The sequence below is a fragment of the Penicillium canescens genome (genome assembly GCF_028828765.1).
Source record: "Penicillium canescens strain IBT 15451 chromosome Unknown utg000004l_segment0_segment0, whole genome shotgun sequence".
Taxonomy (NCBI): domain Eukaryota; kingdom Fungi; phylum Ascomycota; class Eurotiomycetes; order Eurotiales; family Aspergillaceae; genus Penicillium; species Penicillium canescens.
Genome location: NW_026703966.1, coordinates 3,547,956 through 3,567,821, shown reverse-complemented (window position 1 = coordinate 3,567,821; position 19,866 = coordinate 3,547,956). Strand labels below are relative to the sequence as shown.

Below are 19,866 nucleotides of genomic sequence, written 5' to 3'. Positions count from 1 at the left end.
CAATACAGATTCCCGTTCTGATCAACCTTGAAATGTTTTCATTTGAGAATTTTGGTAAAGTAATATTCAGTCGTAGTAAACCGTGTCATTTTGTAGAAGGTGGACATCTACAATGTTGGTAGCGCCTCTTCACTGCCATCCTCGAATCTAGTATTCAACTCTCGATTCTTCTTCGGTCTCGGGTTAGGAGCTGACATGATGTTAGCAGCTGTTCGGCATCCAAATCCAATCACTCTTGCCTACCTTTCTCGTTTTCCTGGATGTAGAAACGACGGAGCAGCATGATTGCTTCTTTCTCGAACAGACCACCGCACACAGGGTATGGCGGGTCAATTGAGGAGCTAAGTTGGGTCAGCCTTGCAAGGTTTCTGAGTAGCTTTTAGGCCTACTCACTCGGAATGCAAAGACAGCACGCCTCCGGTCCCCCCAAAACGATCATTAGCACAACCGAAGTACACACTGCGTATGCGGTATTGCTTCAAGGCAGATGCACACATCACACAGGGTTCCACCGTCACATAGAGATCCGTATGTTGCAATGCTGATCTGGGGTAGGATTGGAGCATCTCTGCAATTGCTATGAACTCGGCATGCCGTGTCCCCTTCGTGGTATTAGCAATTTTTCAAACGTAGCAAGGCCTTCCACCTAACCACGTACATTCATGGATCTATTCGTGTCGTTCATGCCAAACCCCACAATCTGATCATTGTGCACCAGAACGCAGCCCACGGGGGTTTCACCTGACTGGAGTGCCTTCTCGCCCTGCCATCGAAGTCAGCATGAGTTCTCGCCGTGTAGGAGCATCATACCATCAGCAAAGCTTGTCTCATGAAATAGCCATGCCTTGAGTCCTCCGCCACCGCGGAGTCACCTTCGAACTCTATGGCAGATCCAACTTGAGAGTGCTGTAGGGTCTGCATTGTTTTTGGAAAGACAGCTCTAGCTGGGAAAATCCCATGCAGACCTCCGGACCGAGGATGTGAAAGACGTTGCAAGGGTGATGAAGGTGAGTGGTACCCGAGATTTCAAATGAGGTCAACCATTTATGGAGCTCTAATCACGTACGTTCCAATTCGGTCAAATACATCAATTAATTTGAAATTGCGGGACGCTATTGAGGCTCAAGGATCACGAGAATCATTCAAGGCAAAATTGTATACGCGGTGGTGGGTAAATGGTGCCTCAGGTGTCGGCGACATATCAACTCCGCGTATCTGCACCTCCTTCATACAACTCCTGACGTCTTGTTTGCGCACTCTGAATAGTGATCTTCGCCTGAACATGTGTGTCCCATATGGCCACCGAGGGGGACAATGAACGGGTCGCCGTGTCTGGGAATGGTTGGAGACCTGAACCCGCCTCGTCGATCCTTGCTGCACATTTTGCACCGCGTCTTGCCTCCCAAGGGCACGATGCACATCTCACAAGAGAAACTTTCTCACAGCTACGACAGGAACTTCTTGGTGAAGTTCACAATCAATTACGTGTGGACGAGGACGTCACCGATGTCAACAAACTCATATGCATTGTCTTAAAGGCTGGGCTCGATATCAGCCCAAAGAGCAGCTCTCCGGAGCAAAGCTTAGAAGGACAAGTACTCGACTGCTTGGATATTATTCAAGCAAGTATTGAGAAAGCCCCCCAAGCTCTGTGGGAACCATCTGACCCACTCATCTTGGGTGAGGATACACATGCGCCTCTCTTCTCATGGTTAATTCTGCGACTGATTCGACTTGCCAATATATGGACCTCCGAGACCGTGCGAGACAAGATTCAACTTGTCTGGTCTAGTCTAGCGTATTGCAGCCAAAGGCAGGCTCGGTCATTGCCTGCAAGTTATGCAGTTGCTGCGTTTCTTCGTACTTGCACGTCAGGTCTGTTTCTTTCTTCGTACCTAATCTCGGACTAGGCTAACACATTTCAATAGATATATTGTTCTCCCTTGAAACGTTCCAATTCAATGCTTCCTTGTCGTCACGCCATGCAAAGCTGACAATGCCCGCGGAACATGGAACGCTCATTGAAGACATCGAAAACCTAGGTCACTCACCTGGTTTGTTTACTAACCGCACAGTCCTTGGGGACTTCCACCAATCATTTTCACTGGCCTGTCGATTGCTAGACTCATTCAGCCCGAATAATGATGTGCCGTCCCGTGCAAAATATCACGAGTTGAACCTTTCGTGGACGCTGAACGGATATCATCGCCTACGAAAGGTCATTCTCGAGTGGCTGCACCTCTTTGGAGCCCAACTAACTCCAAATGACGAATCTTTGTCTTTGCGATACCTGGCTTGCTTGCAGCGTTGCTGCGTCTCGGGACCCCATGCTTCAAGTCTACTTTCAAACACGAGCCTAACTTCTACATGGTGTCAATGTCTACGTGGATTTTTGGGTCTAGGTGTCCTAGATCGGTTGCCTTCTGTTCAAGCACTTCTCAGTTGCTTCTTAGATGATCTTTCGCAGATAGCAACCAACTCGAACACACTGGTACAACAGTTGAGGGAAGCCCTTCCAGCTTTGGAAGATATCAAATCGAATCATTCCAATGACCATTTCTTTGAGTCACATCTATGGAATTCCCTTCAGACATTACATGCCAAGTTGGAATCGTCCTCAACTGATGCCTCGGCGAAATCGAATCCTGCCGTCCAGAGACCGAGTGTTTTATGCCAAGAGGAGCCAAATGAAGACGTCCGGGCACCAAAGCGGTTGTGTCTTCCAGGGCTGCCGATTGAATCCACGACTCAGGACTTGCTCCAGGTGCTTGTGGGGAAGATGTCTTCTGTTCTTCACTCTGACTGTGGCAAATCAATCTCAGAATTGCTTGCTGTCGTCCAAAAATTGCACGAAGGGCTTTCCGACCCCCAGAAAATCGAAATGCTGGACATTCTTGGCAAAATCGCATGTGCAGCAACCAGAAAACTTCGGAGGAAGCCTTCTGATATCATAGAACGAGTCACCCTCTTCTGCCAAACATGCGATATTGAAACCGGTCCACATAATGATGAAAGCACAGAATGTCCCCATTACGTGGAGATCTGGACAGTGTTCAATTTCATTCTACCCAGGCTAACGCGCACGCCTGGTCCTCGGATATCTGCAATGGTTGCCTTGAGAAGAATTCTAATGCATGCCCCAAACTCCAACCAAATGCATCTTTCAACTTCCGCCTCTGGGGAGTTCTGTCTTCATTCACTTCGAAGTTCAATAAGGGAATTGCGTATTGCGACTGGGCATACGGTGGTGGCCTTTGTCCGTCCAAGTCTTCCAGCAGACATTCGTCGAGCCAATTTTGTCGTTGTACTCGAGTGGGTTCAGAGTCTCTCCGGGAAAGATGATATGCCAGTGCAGGAAGCCTGTATTATGACTCTTTGTCGGCTAGCGACTGTCTCGGAGGATGAAGAAAAGAATATCATTCTTCTGCGGCTATTGGAGTATCTCGGACATCCAAATCCCTACGTTTGCGCCGTGGCTTACAATGAGCTATCCAAACTTGCACAGTACTTCTCTTTGACACCTGCTGGCCTGTTTCGGCCTTACTGGAGAACCCTCTCAGTGACTGTTGTCAAAAACCTTCAATCTCGCCCACATATGGCTGAACAGCTATGTGACTTGCTTGGCATGAAGGTGGATGGCTTCCTTCGGCTGACAGAAGTTCATGTCTTGCCTTACTTGGTTTTGACTCGGAAACGAGACATTATTTGCAGAATTGGGGCTAGTCGCAATGAGGGCGAATCTGCTTTCGATGTTTGTTCGGAGAAGAACAATCTGGCTGCAATCCTTGCTTTTCTCTTGTCGCAGCAATCAGACAACCCAGAGGCCATGATCATGTCCCTCTTGGCAGAGATAGATCCCGCTTTTCAGGGCCGATCATTGGCAGAGTTGGTGCGAATCGAACCGATTCTCATCACCTGTGACTTGCTGAAAAGCCTTGGTGATGCGGGCGAGCAAAAAAAGGAAAGGTTTTATCAAGCCCTTCAACGCCTGGCCACGTTCGTCCCGCGAAAGATCTCTCATGGAAGCACGTCAAAAAGTGCAGATCTGAGTCACTTCATTGAAGAGCATGTTCTCGGCATTATTACCCAGTTCGCGAATGCCATCAATGACTTCCAGGTGAGACAAACGTTGGCAGAAAAGAGGAGAAACATCAAAGCTATCGAAGAAATGATCAACATCGCCCAGGGTCACGTTAGCAGTGCTTTGCCCCAGGTTTGTGCCTGTCTTCGTTCTGCTCTTGAAATCGAGGAACTATGCGACTGCGCATTCTCTGCGTGGAAGACCTTGGTCAGCTCACTTAGTGAAGAGGATCTTGAACCGATAATTGACCAAACTCTGGCAATTGTGATTAGATACTGGGACAACTTGACCGAAGAGAGCAGAAACCGTGCCTGTCAGCTCATCGATCACATCTTGACAAATCATAGGAGTCTTGTGAGAGATACATTCAACACAATGCCTTCGCTTGCGTCTATTCCAGAATTGGCCACGTTTGATGCCAAGATCAATGACCTTAGGGCCCAAATGGATGTGCGCAGCCAGTTCCTGGCACTTATACGTCGCTGCCAAAGTGAGAATGCTACCGTCGTTGAACAAGCATTGATGGAGTTGGCGCCTTTTCTGTCAGCAAATGAGGAGTTCCTCCACGACTCTGTTCTAAGTGAACAACCAGATCCTGTGATTGCCCATTTGACCAGGTCGCTGTTAGACTGTTGTGTGAAATTCAGCACCACTTCGGACAGCATTACGTTGCTGTCGGCACGATGCTTGGGGCTTGTCGGCTGCCTTGATCCCAACCGAGTAGAGACAATAAAAGAGAAAAAGGACATACTCGTTTTGTCCAACTTCGACAGGATGGAGGAAACAGTTGCCTTTATTCTTTTCTTCCTCCAGCACGTGCTGGTGGAGGCATTCCTGTCTGCTTCTAATACAAGAGCCCAGGGCTTTCTAGCATGGGCTATGCAGGGTCTACTCAAATTCTGCAAGCTAAATTCGGTGTTTAATCAGCGCGCCCGCGATCTTCAAGGCGATGAAAAGCATCAACGCTGGATGGAGCTTCCGGAAAGTGTTCGGAACACTCTCACGCCCTTTCTCACATCGACATACACGGTCACTGTTGTAACCAATCATGCTGAAGTCAGATATCCGCTGTTTTCCTCTAAATTGACTCACAGCGAATGGCTTCGAGCTTTCGTGCAAGATCTTCTGCAAACAGGTAATGGAGACAACGCAAAGATGGTCTTCTCCATATCTAGTCGTGTCGTGAAAGGTCAAGATATTTCCATATCTTCGTTCCTTCTGCCCTTTGCGGCCCTGAACCGTATTGTAGGAGGGACTGAACAGGAGCAGCAGGATCTTCAACGCGAGTTGATGAGAGTTCTTTCGCATCCTGTCCCCGAGACGAACAACAATGCCCGTGAGACAATCATAAGCAGTAGTCAGAGCGTCTTTGAAGTGCTTGATTACCTATCCAGGTGGCTACAAGGGAAAAAAAAGCACCTTAACGGCCTGACACAGAATTCCAACCATTCGAGTCGTTCCCATAAGGATTTGAGCCGTGACGCACTCATCGACAAATACTCATCACAGATCAAGTCTGTTGAAATGCTTCTATCTTCCATACCTCCCGAGATTATCTCTAAGCGTGCTGTTGAATGTAAATCATTCTCCAAAGCACTCTTTCACTGGGAGCAGTACATTCGGAAGATCAAGTCGCACAGAGAAGAACAGGATCGCAGCAGCCTTGAGCCTCTGTACCAACGATTACAAGACATCTATAGCCAAATCGATGAACCGGATGGCATTGAGGGCATCTCAAGCCACTTGTCCGCCTTGAACATTGACCAGCAGGTCCTTGAACATAGGAAAGCCGGAAGATGGGCCACAGCGCAGAGTTGGTATGAACTACAGCTTGAAAAAGAGCCCAATAATGTTGACGCTCAATGGAATCTTGTGACCTGCCTCAAAGAATCTGGTCAACAAGATGCTATCCTTACCCGCTTCGAGGTTCTCAAAGAAAGCGAATCAGCGGCTTCGCGATTCCTTCCATTCGCAGTTGAAGCAACGTGGATCATGGGCAGATGGGATAAGCTAGAAGGCTACCTTGAGCTGTGTGCTGAACAAGACACTGAAGAGTTCAATGTTGGCATCGGGTCAGCCCTTAATGCTCTTCGTCAAAAACAAACTGGTTCATTCACAGACAAGATCAACGAGCTCAGGCTCAATGTTGCTCGATCACTGACCACAAACTCGGTGGCATCGCTACAATCATGCCATGACGACATGCTTCGGTTGCATGCTTTGTCGGAGGTAGAATCTATTGCCAAGGTAGAGTCTGGTCGCTCGCATTCAGGCTTGCTCGATACACTGGACAGGCGGCTGGATGTTTTGGGCGGTTACCTGTCTGATAAACAATACCTTTTAGGGTTGAGACGTGCCACCATGGAGCTAGCGTGAGTTGCGTCTGGACAAACATCAGGGATTCAACTAATGTGTGATTTAGGGGCCAATTTGCCGATTCTGATATCTCTGCTGCATGGCTGACTAGTGCGCGTCTATCACGCAAGGGCAACTTCAGCAGTCAAGCGTATCACTCAATGCTGAACGCTGCACGTTTGAAAGACAGATCTGCTACCATTGAACATGCGCGACTCCTCTGGAAAGATGGACATCATCGAAAGGCCATTCAGACTCTTGAGGGTGCAATATCTGCCAATGAAGCCAACCCAACCACATCCTCTTCAGTTGAAGTTGAAGCCATGTCATTCCTCTCAAGCCGCGGACAACATCAAAATGAATCCACTGCTCTCGCTCATCTTATGCTAGCTAAATGGACAGACAGAGCCGGTCAGACCCATTCTCAGGCCATTGTTCAGAGATACCGAGAAGCCATCAAGCTGTATCCAAAGTGGGAACGGGCACATTATTACCTTGGAAAGCATTACAACAAGATCCTGGAATCCGAAAAGGCCAAACCCATGGGAAAGGAAGCCCAGATATATCTAAGTGGAGAAGCTACAAAGCTTGTCATTGATAATTATCTCCGCTCATTGACATACGGGACCAAATATGTCTTTCAAACACTGCCCAAGCTCCTTACTCTCTGGCTTGAACATGCTTCTATCGTTGAGCAGCCACTTGATCCTAAACGGGGCGATAATGAAGATTTCCAGAGACATACGAAAGCCCAACGACAGAAGAGTCTGGATGAAATGCATGCACAGCTGAAGAAATACATCGAGAAACGCTTACAAGCAGCTCTGTTGTTCACAATCCTGCCCCAAGTCGTTGCCCGGATCTGCCACCCCAACAGCACAGTCTATGATCTGTTGACGCGGATCGTAGCCAAAGCGGTTCACAATTTTCCACAGCAGGGTCTCTGGACTGTCCTAGCCGTGGTCAAATCCTCCAACAAAGAGCGAGCCACTAAGGGCTTCACCTGCCTGCAGAAGATTATGGTAAGTAGCTACTTCTTGGACCCGATCACATAATAACTAACCTACCCAGGATTATGGAAACAAGTCCAAGGGAGAGTCATCATCGGCATCCGATATTCGCCGCATGATAAACCAAGGCCAAAAGTTTTCCGAAGAACTACTTCAACTCTGTCTTGCTCGAGTTGAGGGGAAAGTGACCAAGGTCCAACTGGGACGAAATCTAGGATTCAACCATAAAGTGGCACCGTGTCGACTGGTTGTTCCTTTCCAGGCGATGTTGATTCCAAGCCTTCCTGCCAGCCATAACCTTGAATACATCAAAGGATTCAGGGCTTTCCCCGGGATCCAACCACCATCGAGGCTGTTCTTGATGATGCTCAAATTTTGAATTCGCTCCAAAAGCCACGCAAGATTAGCATACGAGGATCTGATGGGAAGATATACAATGCACTGTGTAAACCCAAGGATGACTTGCGCAAGGACCAACGTCTCATGGAATTCAACAACATGATCAACAGGTTTCTCAAGAGAGATGTCGAATCAAGCAAGCGGCGCATGTGTGAGTAGTTCTGGTGTATGTTCATCCAAGCCAAAAGCTGACACTGAATAGATATCAAAACATACGCTGTGACGCCTTTGAACGAGGAATGTGGTCTTATCGAGTGGGTTGACAACCTCCGCACGCTGAGGGAGATTATTATCAAGGCTCTACGCGAGAGAGGAATTTCACCAAACGTAAGTTTATGGGTACCATATCAGAATTGCTGGATTTGTTTGTTGACGAACGCAATAGTACAACGAGATCAGGCACTATTTGGACGAAATCTGCGCCGATCCATCATTCTCAAAACTGCCGTTGTTCACAACCAAAATCTTGGCCAAGTATGTTCCAAGATAGCTCTCTTTGTCAGTGTTCTCCCATACTAACAGGCAACAGGCTTCCCCCAGTTCTTCATGAGTGGTTCATCGAGATGTTCCCCGAGACAGAAGCATGGTTCACAGCCAGACTGCGGTATACACGATCTTCTGCCGTTATGTCAATGGTGGGATATGTCCTGGGGTATGTTAGGTCGCCATTCTATTGCTCCGAGGGCTTCTTTTACCTTAGTTCTGCGACACTAATACCGGTTACTTCATTATAGTCTAGGCGATCGACATGGCGAGAACCTCTCATTCGAGGAAGGCACAGGTGGCCTATTACATGTTGATTTCAACTGTCTCTTTGACAAGGGTCAAACGTTCGAAAAGCCCGAGGTGGTACCATTCCGACTGACCCATAACATGGTTGATGCGTTTGGCGCTTATGGATACAACGGTGTGTTTGGATGAAACCTCGGCGTTGGTTCTGTACTAATTCTAGAGGTATAGGTCCCTTCAGAAGGACCTGTGAAATCACTCTCAGTCTTTTACGACAGAACGAGGACGCATTAATGACTGTTCTCGAGACCTTTTTGCATGATCCAACAACAGATTTTATTGGCAAGAGGGTGAGCATAACTTGATTTAGTTTCTCAATGAGCTGCCACTAACATATACCCTTTTTCCCCTCTCAGCGTCGCGCCCATGTCAATGTCCCCGACACACCAGCTGGTGTTTTGGAAGACGTGCGAAACAAACTTCGGGGCTACATGTCTAAACAGCCCATTGCCCTTTCCGTGGATGGCCAAGTGGATGAGTTGATCGTGCAAGCAACAGACAAGAAGAAGCTGGCGTCGATGTATATCGGATGGTGTTCATTCTTCTGAGCTGTCAATACGACGCCGTTACTTTGATCCATAGTTAGAAAATGCAGTTTACCATTCTAAGAAAATGACAAGAAATGGACCCCGGAGGACATTGTTCTTATTTAGGTGCTGCTCCATAGCTTCGGTTTCTTTCTTGATTTCAATACATTGATTGTGGATGTTTTGTGGAAGACATTCAGTTGCCTGCAACAGAAGGCCAAGCAGAGAAGGTGAAATTTCACACCAAGGAACCATACTCCACGAAGACAGTGACATGATATTTTGAACCATTGGGTGCTCAGTGGCGGTTTCGGCCACGGCTTCTGGCTGGACTGCGGCTACGACTGCTGTCACCATAACTGCTGTAACTTGGGCTACGGCGCCTGCGGTGGCGCGAATCTGCGCGAAGACTACCTCGTCGGGGTAGGGGAGACCGTGATCGAGAAGAGTACGACCGAGAACGAACCGGGGATCGTGACCGAGATAGAGACCTTGGTCTGTAGACATCATGACGTTCCGTAGGCCGTCCACCTCCGTGTCTCCTTGGCGGAGACTGCTGGCCTGCATATGGTCCCCGGCCATATCTAGGACGGCCGCCAGTCCCACGGTTTGATGCAGGGGGCGGCGAGTGTGAGAATTTCCGTCGGGGAAGAACAATTGAAACATTCAAGATGGCCCCATCAAGCTGAGCCTCGTGCATGTGAGCAATAGCGGCCTCTGCATCGGCAGGGTCATAATAGAGAATATACGCCGTTCCGCGGTTGGTCATAACTAAAATAAAAGGCGTTAGAACATGTGCGTCGACGCGTGAAAAAGAAGCAAGTCTCACAGGCCTTGTTGATTGGAAGATCGAGGTACTCGATGTCTCCAAAGTCCCCAAAGATCTCTCGGATGTGATTTTCCGTAACATTTTTGGTCAGTTTCTCTACCACAATCTTTCAGTAAGATGAACGTTAGCACATTCTTCATGCCCTTACTATCTTGGAAGGGGCTATGCGTAGATTTGCACCAGCACTGACCTTGGAACTTCTCGGGGGCTTTGATTCGGACTGGGTGACCGACTGTCACTCTTGCTATGATACCGACGACCACCTCGGCTGCGACTGCGGGATCGGGTTCTGCCACGAGAGGGGGATCGGGTTCTTGAGCGATAGCGATCGCGACGTCCATGGGACGGACTCCGACTAATGCTCCGGGGAGTTTCACTCAGGGGCCTCGAGCGACGTACAGAACGCGACCGCGATCGCGCTCGGTCCTGCTCGAGTGAGCGTCGTGGTGAAGGACCACGAGGTGATCTCATGGACATCTTGAAGACTGGGCGCTCGGGGCGCACGAAGACCTTATCAGGTACGATAAAGATCCAGGAGGCTGAGATTAGAAGAAGAAATACAATGTCAGATGGAAAGCGCAAAGAGCTGAGAGTTTTGTCGCAAGTGAAGGGAACCTCCGAAGGGATGCGTTCTAAAATACGCTAACCCGATCTAGTAATAACCTCTCAAGTATAGTTCCTTTCACCTTTGCCATCACCTTCGCCTATTGCCTTTATTCTTTTTTCTTTTATTGTACAGCATATTCAAGGTTTCTTCTAGCCATCCCTCCACTGTTCATACTCTTTGATTACAGCATCCGTAATCTGGCGCCGCACTTGTCCCAGTGCATATTCAAAGTGCTTCCACTTCACATCCTGCTCCTGCTGAGTCTCCTCTTCTTCGTCGAGTGCAGCATCTCCGGCAGTTTCACAGACACTGACTATCTCTGCACCTGAGTATCCCTCGGTCAGAATTGCCAGGTTGTCCAAGTCGACCTCCGGATTCACCACGGACTTGTTGGCCCAGATGCGTAAGATTTCCTTGCGCGCTTCAACGTCTGGCGGGCCGATATAGAGGATGTTATCCAATCTTCCAGGGCGCATCAAAGCCGGATCTAGAACATCGGGCTTGTTGGTGGCCGCAATGACCAGTACATTTCGGAGCTCTTCAATGCCGTCCATTTCATTCAGCAAAGTCGTCAAAACGTTGACACCTCCCTGGGAGCTGCCGCGTCGCGCGGCAATGGCATCAATCTCGTCGAAAAATATGATGCTAGGCCTTGCAGCTCTAGCTTTTCGGAAAATCTCTCGCAATGACCGCTCGGATTCTCCAACATACATGCTAAGGATCTCGGCGCCCTTGACTGCCAAAAAGTTCAACCCAGCTTCGGTTGCCAGGGCCTTCACTGTCAACGTCTTTGAACAACCCGGTGGTCCATAGAGAAGAACACCCTTTTTGCTATTGACATTGAGTCTGCGCATCCGTTGGGGATACTAGTATATAAGGTTAGCTTTGTTCAATTTATTGAGTTTGGAATTCTTCTCACCTTCAAAGGTCGCTCGACTGCTTGTTGGAGACGTCTTTTAATCTCATGCTGTCCACCAATGTCCGACCATCTAACCTTGGGGGTCTCTAGGAAAACTTCCCGCATGGCAGTAGGACGAATCTCCTGCAGAGAGGACATGATATCTGGCTCCTGGATCACCAGCGGAATGGCCTTGTCACCCACGCTATCACTCCCAGGGTGTGAGCTATGGGGCTCTATCGTGGAGTCGGCCGATGTTACAGGGGAACTCTTTTCCAACAGTTGCCGTTGTCGAGCTTTGCGACAGACTAGTTGCAGGAGAGCGAAAAGGTCAGCCCCTACGTATCCGTGTGTCTTTTCGGCCAGGAGCTCCACGAGCTCATCAGTTAAGCCAGCAGAAACTGGTCCACGAATGGCACGTAAAATTTCCGCTCTGTCCTGTGCGGTTGGAACTTGCAGTTCAATCTCCGTCCCAAGTCGATGGGGAGTTCGGAGGGCGTCATCCACCTGGTTAGGGTGCCGTGTTGCGGCTACCACTAGTATTGATGTACCTCGAAGGGCATCTAAGTTTTCACACAAGACAGATGCAAGAGACTGAGATTCGAAAGAGGTTCGCTTTGGGGCAATAAATTCCAGCTGGTCGATGATGATCACACTAGGTTTAGAGCGAGCTGCCTCCTGGAAGATATTGCGCAGCTTGGCCTCACCTTCACTGGTACTTCTGCCCAGAGAGGAGGTCCCGATTCTGAAAACTTGTCTCCAGCCAGCCTTCTCGATCTGTTCCAAAAGGCTTGTCTTGCCAGTGCCTTTTGGTCCGTAGAGTAGAATGCCTCGGGTGTTCTCGTAAAATGATGGCATCGCTGGTTTCCGCGGATCAATTTTAAAATCAGACAAGCTCTCATTGATGTCCTCGATCTGGCGGGATAGACCTCCAAGGCCAACAGACTGGACTTGAATGTCAGAGGGCTTATCTGCCGTAGATACTTCCGTTTCTGCTCCAAGAGAGATTCTGGAAGCCTCTGTGAACTGGAACAATGTGTGGCTGGAGTTGGGATTCTTAGAGCGGATGTTGACCACTCGGAAACTCCTGGGCTGGCCCTTGAGCTCCAGTTCGAAGGTCAGTCCTGTTGTCAGAGAGCCGCATCTGAGAAGCTTTTCATCCAAGGCCCATTCCCAGTGAGGCCTGTCGGCGTCCGAGATGGGACCGTACTTGTCGATCTTGTCGGCATCCGAAGAATCTGCTAATGTCACCAATTCGATGTCCTCCAGTGAGCCATCGACCTTGGTGATGGAAACTTTTTCTCCAATTTTGATACCGTAGCAATCTTGCAGGGTCCTTGATGTTTGCATGACAGTATTTTGAATATTTTCTGCTGCATACCATGCTATAGCAGTCTTGGGTGGCCCATCAGCTTGCCTTAATGTGCAGATGCTCTCAGTTTGCAGCCTCAACGCAGCCAGCGATGAGGAATTAAGATAGACCCGAAAGGCATCTTTCAAATCTTTCCGCGCCGTTTGTTTCGACAAAGGTCGAGCAGTAAAACTGCGAACCTCAGCCATGTTGAAAGTTGGTTGTGGTTCAAGAATGGTGGGGTTGAGTTTTTCCCCTCCTATATAGAATACAGTAGTTCAAAAGTATGCAGGCAAAGCCTGGAGTTCTGGAGTATCTCGGGATTCCCTGGAGATCAACTAGTTTCGAAAAAAGTTGTATCTCGACCGGAGAGAGAGATTTTCTATTTTTTTGGAGGGGCAACTTCGGGAACGGTACACAGCAGAATTCGAGAAATGTACCCCAGAAAGTGGGCCTGTGATAGGCATATAAACTACGGACATATACAGTACTGCAAAAACTTGGACGTTCAGACATGCGAAACCCAGAAAATAATAGAATAATAGCTCAAAGACAATGGTAATACAACTAACAACACTTTCCTCCAGAGTTACCGTTCAGACCCGAGCCCTGCTGGTCTATACTCACCCCCTGGGAACCCGATTGTTCGGTCTTGGATGTGTCCATCCCCTTCTTGATATCCGATGCAAGGCTATAGAACGCCTTCTCAATGTTGATGTTGTTCTTGGCTGACACCTCGAGGAAAGGAATGCCGAGTTCATCGGCGAGCTGCTGGCCTTGCTCGGTAGTAACCGCTCGTTTCTCTTCCCAGTCACACTTGTTTCCAATGAGGATCTTGTGTACGCCTTCGCTGGCGTGCTGCTCGACGTTTGAAAACCATGTCCGAATGTCTAAATGGAGAGAGGTGTCAGGCACAGCCCACTGGCAAAGAAAAGGAAGGACTCACTTTGGAATGATCGCTCGTCTGTCACATCATAGACAAGGAGGATACCCATGGCGCCTCGGTAGTACGCCGTCGTGATCGTGCGAAAGCGCTCCTGGCCTGCTGTGTCCCAGATTTGCAGTTTCACCCTCTTTCCGTCCAGTTCGATCGTGCGGATCTTGAAATCGATACCGATGGTAGTGATGAATGATGGGGTAAAAGAGTCTTCACTGAATCGTAGAAGACAACATGACTTGCCCACGCCGGAGTCTCCGATCAACAGTAGTTTGATCTATAACCATGTCAGATTGCATCTCTTGTACGGCGGTGGGTCAACTGACCAAGAAGTCATAATTCCGTGTGCCCGCCATGATGGATGGTCGCGATGTTTGTGAAGAGGGGTGAAAGGTGGCAAGGTGGACAGTCTGAGGATCGAACCCCGTTCAAGACTTGAGTTGTAAGGAAAAGTAGATGGGAATGGGGGTATCTGGAGAGAAGCGGAGAAGCAGCGTGGATAAATCGGAGCCTGGTAGATTTCCCCCGAGGTATCAAAGGGTAGTGGACAGGAACGATGCGACCGATATCAAATGTAAGAGGACAAGGGCGTTTACACAAGCGTAAGATTTGACTTTGGGAAAGGAGGTCGATAACCTGAGTGGAGGTGATGACGGTACGCAACTATCTACCTTATGTAAGCATCATGTGTTCAGTCTATAACGGTATAACTAAAGAGATGGCATGGATATTATATGTTTTTCTGTCAAGTTTCTCTATTGAAAGTATGACCATCTCATCCTCTCAATCACGTGAAGCTGCTTATCAACTCCATCTTGTACATTAAGCAGATCTTGGATGTCTTCTCGGAACTCTTGATACTTCATGCTGCTAGAAACTGCTCTCATCTGCTGGAGTAGAGCCTCCGCCTCACATATCAGCTGACCAGAATCTTTGTAAGGGATGGTTCCATTGGATGAAATCGCAGAGGAAGTCAAAATCCGGGCCACATTGCTACAGTCATCGCGGTTAGTATTGGGGGAAGTATAGTTTGACCAGTTAGGGGCGTCTTACCGCAATCCACGCTTGAGTTCATGTTGCTGCTTGCCCTTTTGCAGGCCTCGCCGGCTACCAAAAAGGCTTCCCAGCCATCTCAGGGTTGCAAAGGAGACCAGAATCCCTGGGGTTAATCCGACGAACCTAACAAATTCAATCAATAATGCCCATGTTCTTCAAATCGGGAGCACATACCCAAAGACAAGTTCTTGGCTCTTCAGTAGAGCATCAATACCGCTGATGGCAATTTCCACGTCAACCTTGGTCTTCTGGATTTGAATTAAGAGGGCGCGGATGAGATCGCCTCGAACGGTGCCAACAAGAGGCGACCGTAAGTCCCTTTCATACGCTTTCAGGACGGGGGTCAAGTCACCCTCCTTAACTGAATTCACGATGGCGGTGGTGTCTGCCACTCCTTCATGGAGGTCCGGGCGATCTTGAACAAAATCGACCACCATTCTTTCCAAGCTGGCCCGGTCAGCCAGTAGGCTATTCTTGCTCATGATGGCAATTTCGCTCTTTTCATCGTGTCTGATCGTCCCAATGAGCTTTTGGATGGGGTGTACAACCCAGTTGCCCCAAAAGTCGATGGCTGTGGCACCAATGTTCATAACCCCCTGAATGATTTCCTCTTGTCTGTTGGACAAGAACCTCATTGATACACTGCCAGAAAGGATTGCAGCTGAGATTGGCAACCAGTAGCGGACTATGCCTGAAGGGCGCCCATGGTGACTAACAAACATTGACACCGAAGCTGTATGCTGTGGCAACTTCTGTCGAAGAACATGCACAAGTCGTTCAATTAATTCGAGAGGCTGTTGTACAGGGGATTCACTCTGCGCTTGCATCTGCATCCTATCCATATCTTTCTTCAGGGTTGCAAATACGCCCTCTTCCAACGCCTGGATGCTGGGCTCAAGGCTTATCTGGTGGAAAACAGCTTCGATCAGAACCACTGCCCTGTATACTTCATCGCGCCATTTGTTGCTGACAACCGTCGAGGTGGCGCTCGCAGTCGAGTCATCGGCCTCGAACAAATGCCACCTCTCCATCAGAAGGCCAAGGCTGCTGGTGTGAAGATCCTTCATTGCAAGGATGAAGTCTCTTTTTCGCCGCATCTCCGCGCGCGATGACCTGATGGGAGCAAGCAAATGGCCGCGTATGGAGTGTCCACCTAATTTCCAGACACTCTTTCGGGCAACCTGATAGAATTGAATCCACCTGTCAGCGATGGACGAGGTACCTTGGGTTTGTGTCAGATACGTGTTCTTGGTCCATCGAAACAGCTGCACTGGGGAGGTCTGGATCGTATACAGGCCGCTGTGCCAGACTGAGCCTAGCATCTCCCCCCAATAATAAGCTTCGTCGTGGAGTTCAAGCGTTTGGTCCAGAAGAGTGTTCATCATCAGCCCTGATGCCTGGACGGCAGCCTTTGCAGCTACAATCCATACATAGTCAGAGATATTCCCAGCGGGCACCCCAGATATACTCGACTTTGATTGGAGACGAGAGACAGCCGGGCCAGAGAGCAAGTCGGCCAATCGATTGGGGGGTAGAAGGGCTTGGTTTTTCGATGTCACTGAAATAGAGTGGATGACATCTTGCAACTGGTCGATATGTTCCTGGGACTGATTGGGAAGGGAAGCGGCCTCAAGTTTTGGAGTTGCAATCTGTTGCTGGAGGCGATCCAACTGTGAGTTGACGCCACAAACCGTTCTAGGGAAAACAATGAGTACAATGGTCCTGGAACTTGGGTGGTTCCACCACACTTACTCTCGTATGACCGACATAACTCCGGTGTAGTAAGAGTGAAGCTCAAAGGGAAAAACGTCATGCCGTCATACACAAACAAAGCAAACACAAGTGCAAACAGACCAAACTGTACTCGCGTCTACGCGTGTACAGAGCATACTGAACTTTTCATCTATTCTGGTACTCTGTACTCCGTAAGAATAGTAACTAGTAAATTGGAGCCTAAAGACTAAATTAAAGAAAGTCAAGACACTACAATATACCCCATAACTCCGTAACTTAGATTAAGATCGTACGATTCAGCCATACATAGACGAGGGAATTCCGCATTATGCAGGTGGGGTGACCTCGGATGCCGGCCTGCCAGTGGCCTTATGTCCCGTCAGGGGGAAAAGTCTCGCCACGTCGGGATTAGATTGTCCCTGATCGCCCTTTTTTTTTTGAATATTTTCCATTTCCCCCTTTCTATTCGTTCTTTATAAGAACTGACGACTGACTACTGACTACTTCTTCCATCTTTTCACTTTTACCTACCTTCTTCTATTTGAAATACGACATTATGTACGTTCTCCCTTTGACATTTCAGTCTTCTCCCCCCACCCCTAACCTTTCGTTTAGGAACTCAACGGTCTTGTCCTCAGGGACTTACTGGGGCCAATTCGAGGAAATCTCCAAGTACAACACCCAGCTCAATGTGGCAGAGAGGCTGTGGGCTGCCTGGTATGCTTGGATGCAGAATGATGTTCTCGCCACTGGCATCATGTCGTTCGTGATGCACGAAGCAGTGTACTTCGGTCGGTCGCTTCCTTGGATTTTCATCGATACTTTGGGCTTGTTCAATCGCTACAAGATTCAAGGAGTGAGTGATCTTTCTAATCGAAGGAGATGCGTTCCAAGATTTCTAACAGCCTTTAGAACAAGATTCCCTCGCTCCGCGAACAGTGGGACTGCGCGAAATTTGTGCTTCTCAGTCACTTCACCGTGGAATTACCTCAGATTTGGTAAGAATCTCGATTCTCTAGCCTTGGAATTCCCACCTGACTGACTCTAGGCTCTTCCACCCCATGGCACAATTCTGTGGACTCTCAACCTCGATCCCATTCCCCACCCTTTGGACCATGGCATACCAGATTGCGGTTTTCTTCGTGATGGAGGATACTTGGCATTACTTCTCCCACCGCGCTCTTCACTGGGGCCCTCTTTACAAGGCCATCCACAAGATCCACCACCAATACTCGGCGCCTTTCGGCTTGGCCGCTGAATACGCGTCTCCCATCGAGGTGATGATCCTAGGCTTTGGAACTGTCGGCTGCCCCATCCTCTGGTGTGCTGTGACTGGTGATCTACATATTCTCACCATGTACATCTGGATCGTGCTGCGCCTGTTCCAGGCCATCGATGCGCACAGCGGTTATGAATTCCCCTGGAGTCTTCACCACTTCCTTCCCTTCTGGGCTGGTGCTGATCACCATGATCTTCACCATGAGAAGTTCATCGGCAACTATGCTAGCAGCTTCCGCTGGTGGGATTACGTCCTTGACACCGAGTACACCCCGGACGCTCTGAAGCGTCGGAGGGAGAACAAGGCCAAGGTTTCAAACAAGGCGCAGTAAAGGAGCATTTATTTGCCGGTCTTCTTTTTTCGCCCTCTTGGCCTCATTCGACTTGTTGTCCAGCTGGCAACAGGCGTTCGTGGAGGCTTTTATGATACCATCTTGAGGATGGCTTATCAAATGTGATAATGTATTTAATACAACGTTTATGTGCTTTCAAGCAATACCTTAGAATTTTAATGGGATAGCCATTGGCCCCTCTACTATATTCAGGGGTCCCCTTACCTAGCAAACTGGTAGCCCTAATTGAGCTCTGATCCGGTTTTCGGCAATCTAGCGATCTTTTTAATGTTATTTGACTAATAATCTACCGAATATGACTTTATGTAACTTGGATCAATCAATCAATCAATCAATCAAAGTTCTATTAACCTGTTGGAGCCTAACTAGTATCGTAATGGCTATGCAGGCGCTTCTTTCCAGATGAAGCAAGAACTCGTGTCCGTACGCCTGATCATGCTCTAGTACAAAAATGAAGCTGGTTCTCAATGAGTGGAAGCACCAGCCCGTACATGTGAGCCAAACCCATAAAGCCCGCAAATGCTTTGAAAGGCCCAATACAAATGAAAATTCAACGCTAATAAGCAATGAATACAAGAAATGAATGCGTGGATGCACCTCCACCTCTCCAATGTCCTCTCCTTCTCACGAGACATATACACACCTCCGTATCAAAGATATGTAACTTGGATTCCTAGGCAATTTGATGAATATCTCTAGCCCTATATATCACACCTTTTTGATAGTTAATTCTCTGGCGACAACACTGGACTCATACTGCGTAAGCAATCTGATTCATTGTTTACGTACAAATCGATGTATTTGCAAGGTTCCTTTGTGTCTGTGGGGCCCTGTAGTGCCCACTTGTATATTTCTATCTCTTCATCGTCGTATTCCCGCTGCCCTTCATGTGGTTTTGAAGCTTGGCATTATGTCTTAGAATACAGTGCCTTTGGTTTGACTTCTGTTTGGGTTTCTTATCATACCCACTTAGATAAAGCCCAATACCATAAATGCGGTGCCAGAAGCAAGCATTCTTGTTTGGGCGTAGCCGTAGGCTTTCACAATAGCATACCGTGTTGGGCTACCAACTGAGTAACTAAGCTGCGCTAAAAGACCCTCGTAGATAAGGGCTATATCAGTGATAGCTGATTCCGGTAGGCTTTGCTTAAGTTGCTTTAAGAACGTGTTTGTACAAATCGCTCTATAGATTGCACTACCTACAGCGCCACTATTACTGCCTGTCTATCACGAACAATAAGACTAGTACCGCAGCAACGTGTTAGTGGTCGACAGAAGCGAGAACGGTAAGCTGCGCCCAAATAACGAAAACACTCCTAGCGATAGATTCAAAAAGAAGAAACTAGCAAATAACAATATAGTCAATGTATCCACCTAATTGGCGGAAATTAACTATCAGGCCTAATCCGAAGATATAGAGCGGTACACACACAGATAATCTATTTAAAGCGACCTGTGATGTGGATAAGCCAGCTAGTAAGGAACAAGAAGACAAAGGAGACCGCGCTAAAGGTGTCGCCGACATATCTAGCAGTGGCCACATCTAGCTTGTGCACCAAGGATAAGAGGTAACTAGTAAGAGACCTATAATGTCATCTCTAGGATACGTGCGCCTAAGACAGTCTAGTCATTAAGAAACTTATAATTTAGGAATGGCACGGG

At 48.3% G+C, this 19,866-nt stretch overlaps 8 protein-coding genes across 8 annotated transcripts; 3 read left to right on the top strand and 5 right to left on the bottom strand.

Moving 5' to 3' along the window:
- Nucleotides 1-107: 107 nt before the first annotated feature.
- N7446_006694 (nucleoside deaminase) lies at nucleotides 108-921 on the bottom strand (the record flags this gene model as incomplete). The annotated part of the gene is made up of 5 exons (XM_058515441.1): nucleotides 108-190; nucleotides 244-341; nucleotides 394-602; nucleotides 659-763; nucleotides 811-921. The coding sequence occupies 5 exons, from the start codon at nucleotides 919-921 to the stop codon at nucleotides 108-110; spliced, it is 606 nt and encodes a 201-aa protein (XP_058372619.1).
- Nucleotides 922-1,270: 349 nt separating this feature from the next.
- Nucleotides 1,271-7,825, top strand: atrA (protein kinase MEC1; the record flags this gene model as incomplete). The annotated part of the gene is made up of 4 exons (XM_058515440.1): nucleotides 1,271-1,875; nucleotides 1,929-6,453; nucleotides 6,504-7,458; nucleotides 7,508-7,825. Exons 1-4 carry the CDS (start codon nucleotides 1,296-1,298, stop codon nucleotides 7,823-7,825), a joined length of 6,378 nt encoding a protein of 2,125 aa, XP_058372618.1. The 5' UTR covers nucleotides 1,271-1,295.
- A 104-nt stretch (nucleotides 7,826-7,929) lies between these two features.
- N7446_006692 (ATR family serine/threonine-protein kinase) lies at nucleotides 7,930-9,182 on the top strand (the record flags this gene model as incomplete). The annotated part of the gene is made up of 7 exons (XM_058515439.1): nucleotides 7,930-7,996; nucleotides 8,048-8,172; nucleotides 8,231-8,319; nucleotides 8,375-8,497; nucleotides 8,580-8,752; nucleotides 8,806-8,924; nucleotides 8,991-9,182. 7 exons carry the CDS (start codon nucleotides 7,930-7,932, stop codon nucleotides 9,180-9,182), a joined length of 888 nt encoding a protein of 295 aa, XP_058372617.1.
- A 277-nt stretch (nucleotides 9,183-9,459) lies between these two features.
- Nucleotides 9,460-13,055, bottom strand: N7446_006691 (putative AAA family ATPase; the record flags this gene model as incomplete). The annotated part of the gene is made up of 6 exons (XM_058515438.1): nucleotides 9,460-9,932; nucleotides 9,991-10,086; nucleotides 10,181-10,345; nucleotides 10,390-10,475; nucleotides 10,772-11,463; nucleotides 11,517-13,055. 6 exons carry the CDS (start codon nucleotides 13,053-13,055, stop codon nucleotides 9,460-9,462), a joined length of 3,051 nt encoding a protein of 1,016 aa, XP_058372616.1.
- A 358-nt stretch (nucleotides 13,056-13,413) lies between these two features.
- Nucleotides 13,414-14,407, bottom strand: srgA (Rab family GTPase srgA; the record flags this gene model as incomplete). The annotated part of the gene is made up of 3 exons (XM_058515437.1): nucleotides 14,110-14,407; nucleotides 13,793-14,060; nucleotides 13,414-13,736 (listed from the first exon to the last, which is right to left on the bottom strand). Exons 1-3 carry the CDS (start codon nucleotides 14,137-14,139, stop codon nucleotides 13,414-13,416), a joined length of 621 nt encoding a protein of 206 aa, XP_058372615.1. The 5' UTR covers nucleotides 14,140-14,407.
- A 131-nt stretch (nucleotides 14,408-14,538) lies between these two features.
- On the bottom strand, nucleotides 14,539-16,608 carry N7446_006689 (NCA2 family protein; the record flags this gene model as incomplete). The annotated part of the gene is made up of 4 exons (XM_058515436.1): nucleotides 14,539-14,776; nucleotides 14,837-14,962; nucleotides 15,014-16,534; nucleotides 16,592-16,608. 4 exons carry the CDS (start codon nucleotides 16,606-16,608, stop codon nucleotides 14,539-14,541), a joined length of 1,902 nt encoding a protein of 633 aa, XP_058372614.1.
- A 521-nt stretch (nucleotides 16,609-17,129) lies between these two features.
- On the top strand, nucleotides 17,130-18,183 carry N7446_006688 (sterol desaturase family protein; the record flags this gene model as incomplete). Its single annotated transcript, XM_058515435.1, has 3 exons — nucleotides 17,130-17,429; nucleotides 17,486-17,571; nucleotides 17,622-18,183. 3 exons carry the CDS (start codon nucleotides 17,130-17,132, stop codon nucleotides 18,181-18,183), a joined length of 948 nt encoding a protein of 315 aa, XP_058372613.1.
- A 990-nt stretch (nucleotides 18,184-19,173) lies between these two features.
- N7446_006687 (siderochrome-iron transporter MirB) lies at nucleotides 19,174-19,729 on the bottom strand (the record flags this gene model as incomplete). Its single annotated transcript, XM_058515434.1, has 3 exons — nucleotides 19,174-19,387; nucleotides 19,408-19,520; nucleotides 19,559-19,729. 3 exons carry the CDS (start codon nucleotides 19,727-19,729, stop codon nucleotides 19,174-19,176), a joined length of 498 nt encoding a protein of 165 aa, XP_058372612.1.
- Nucleotides 19,730-19,866: the final 137 nt, after the last annotated feature.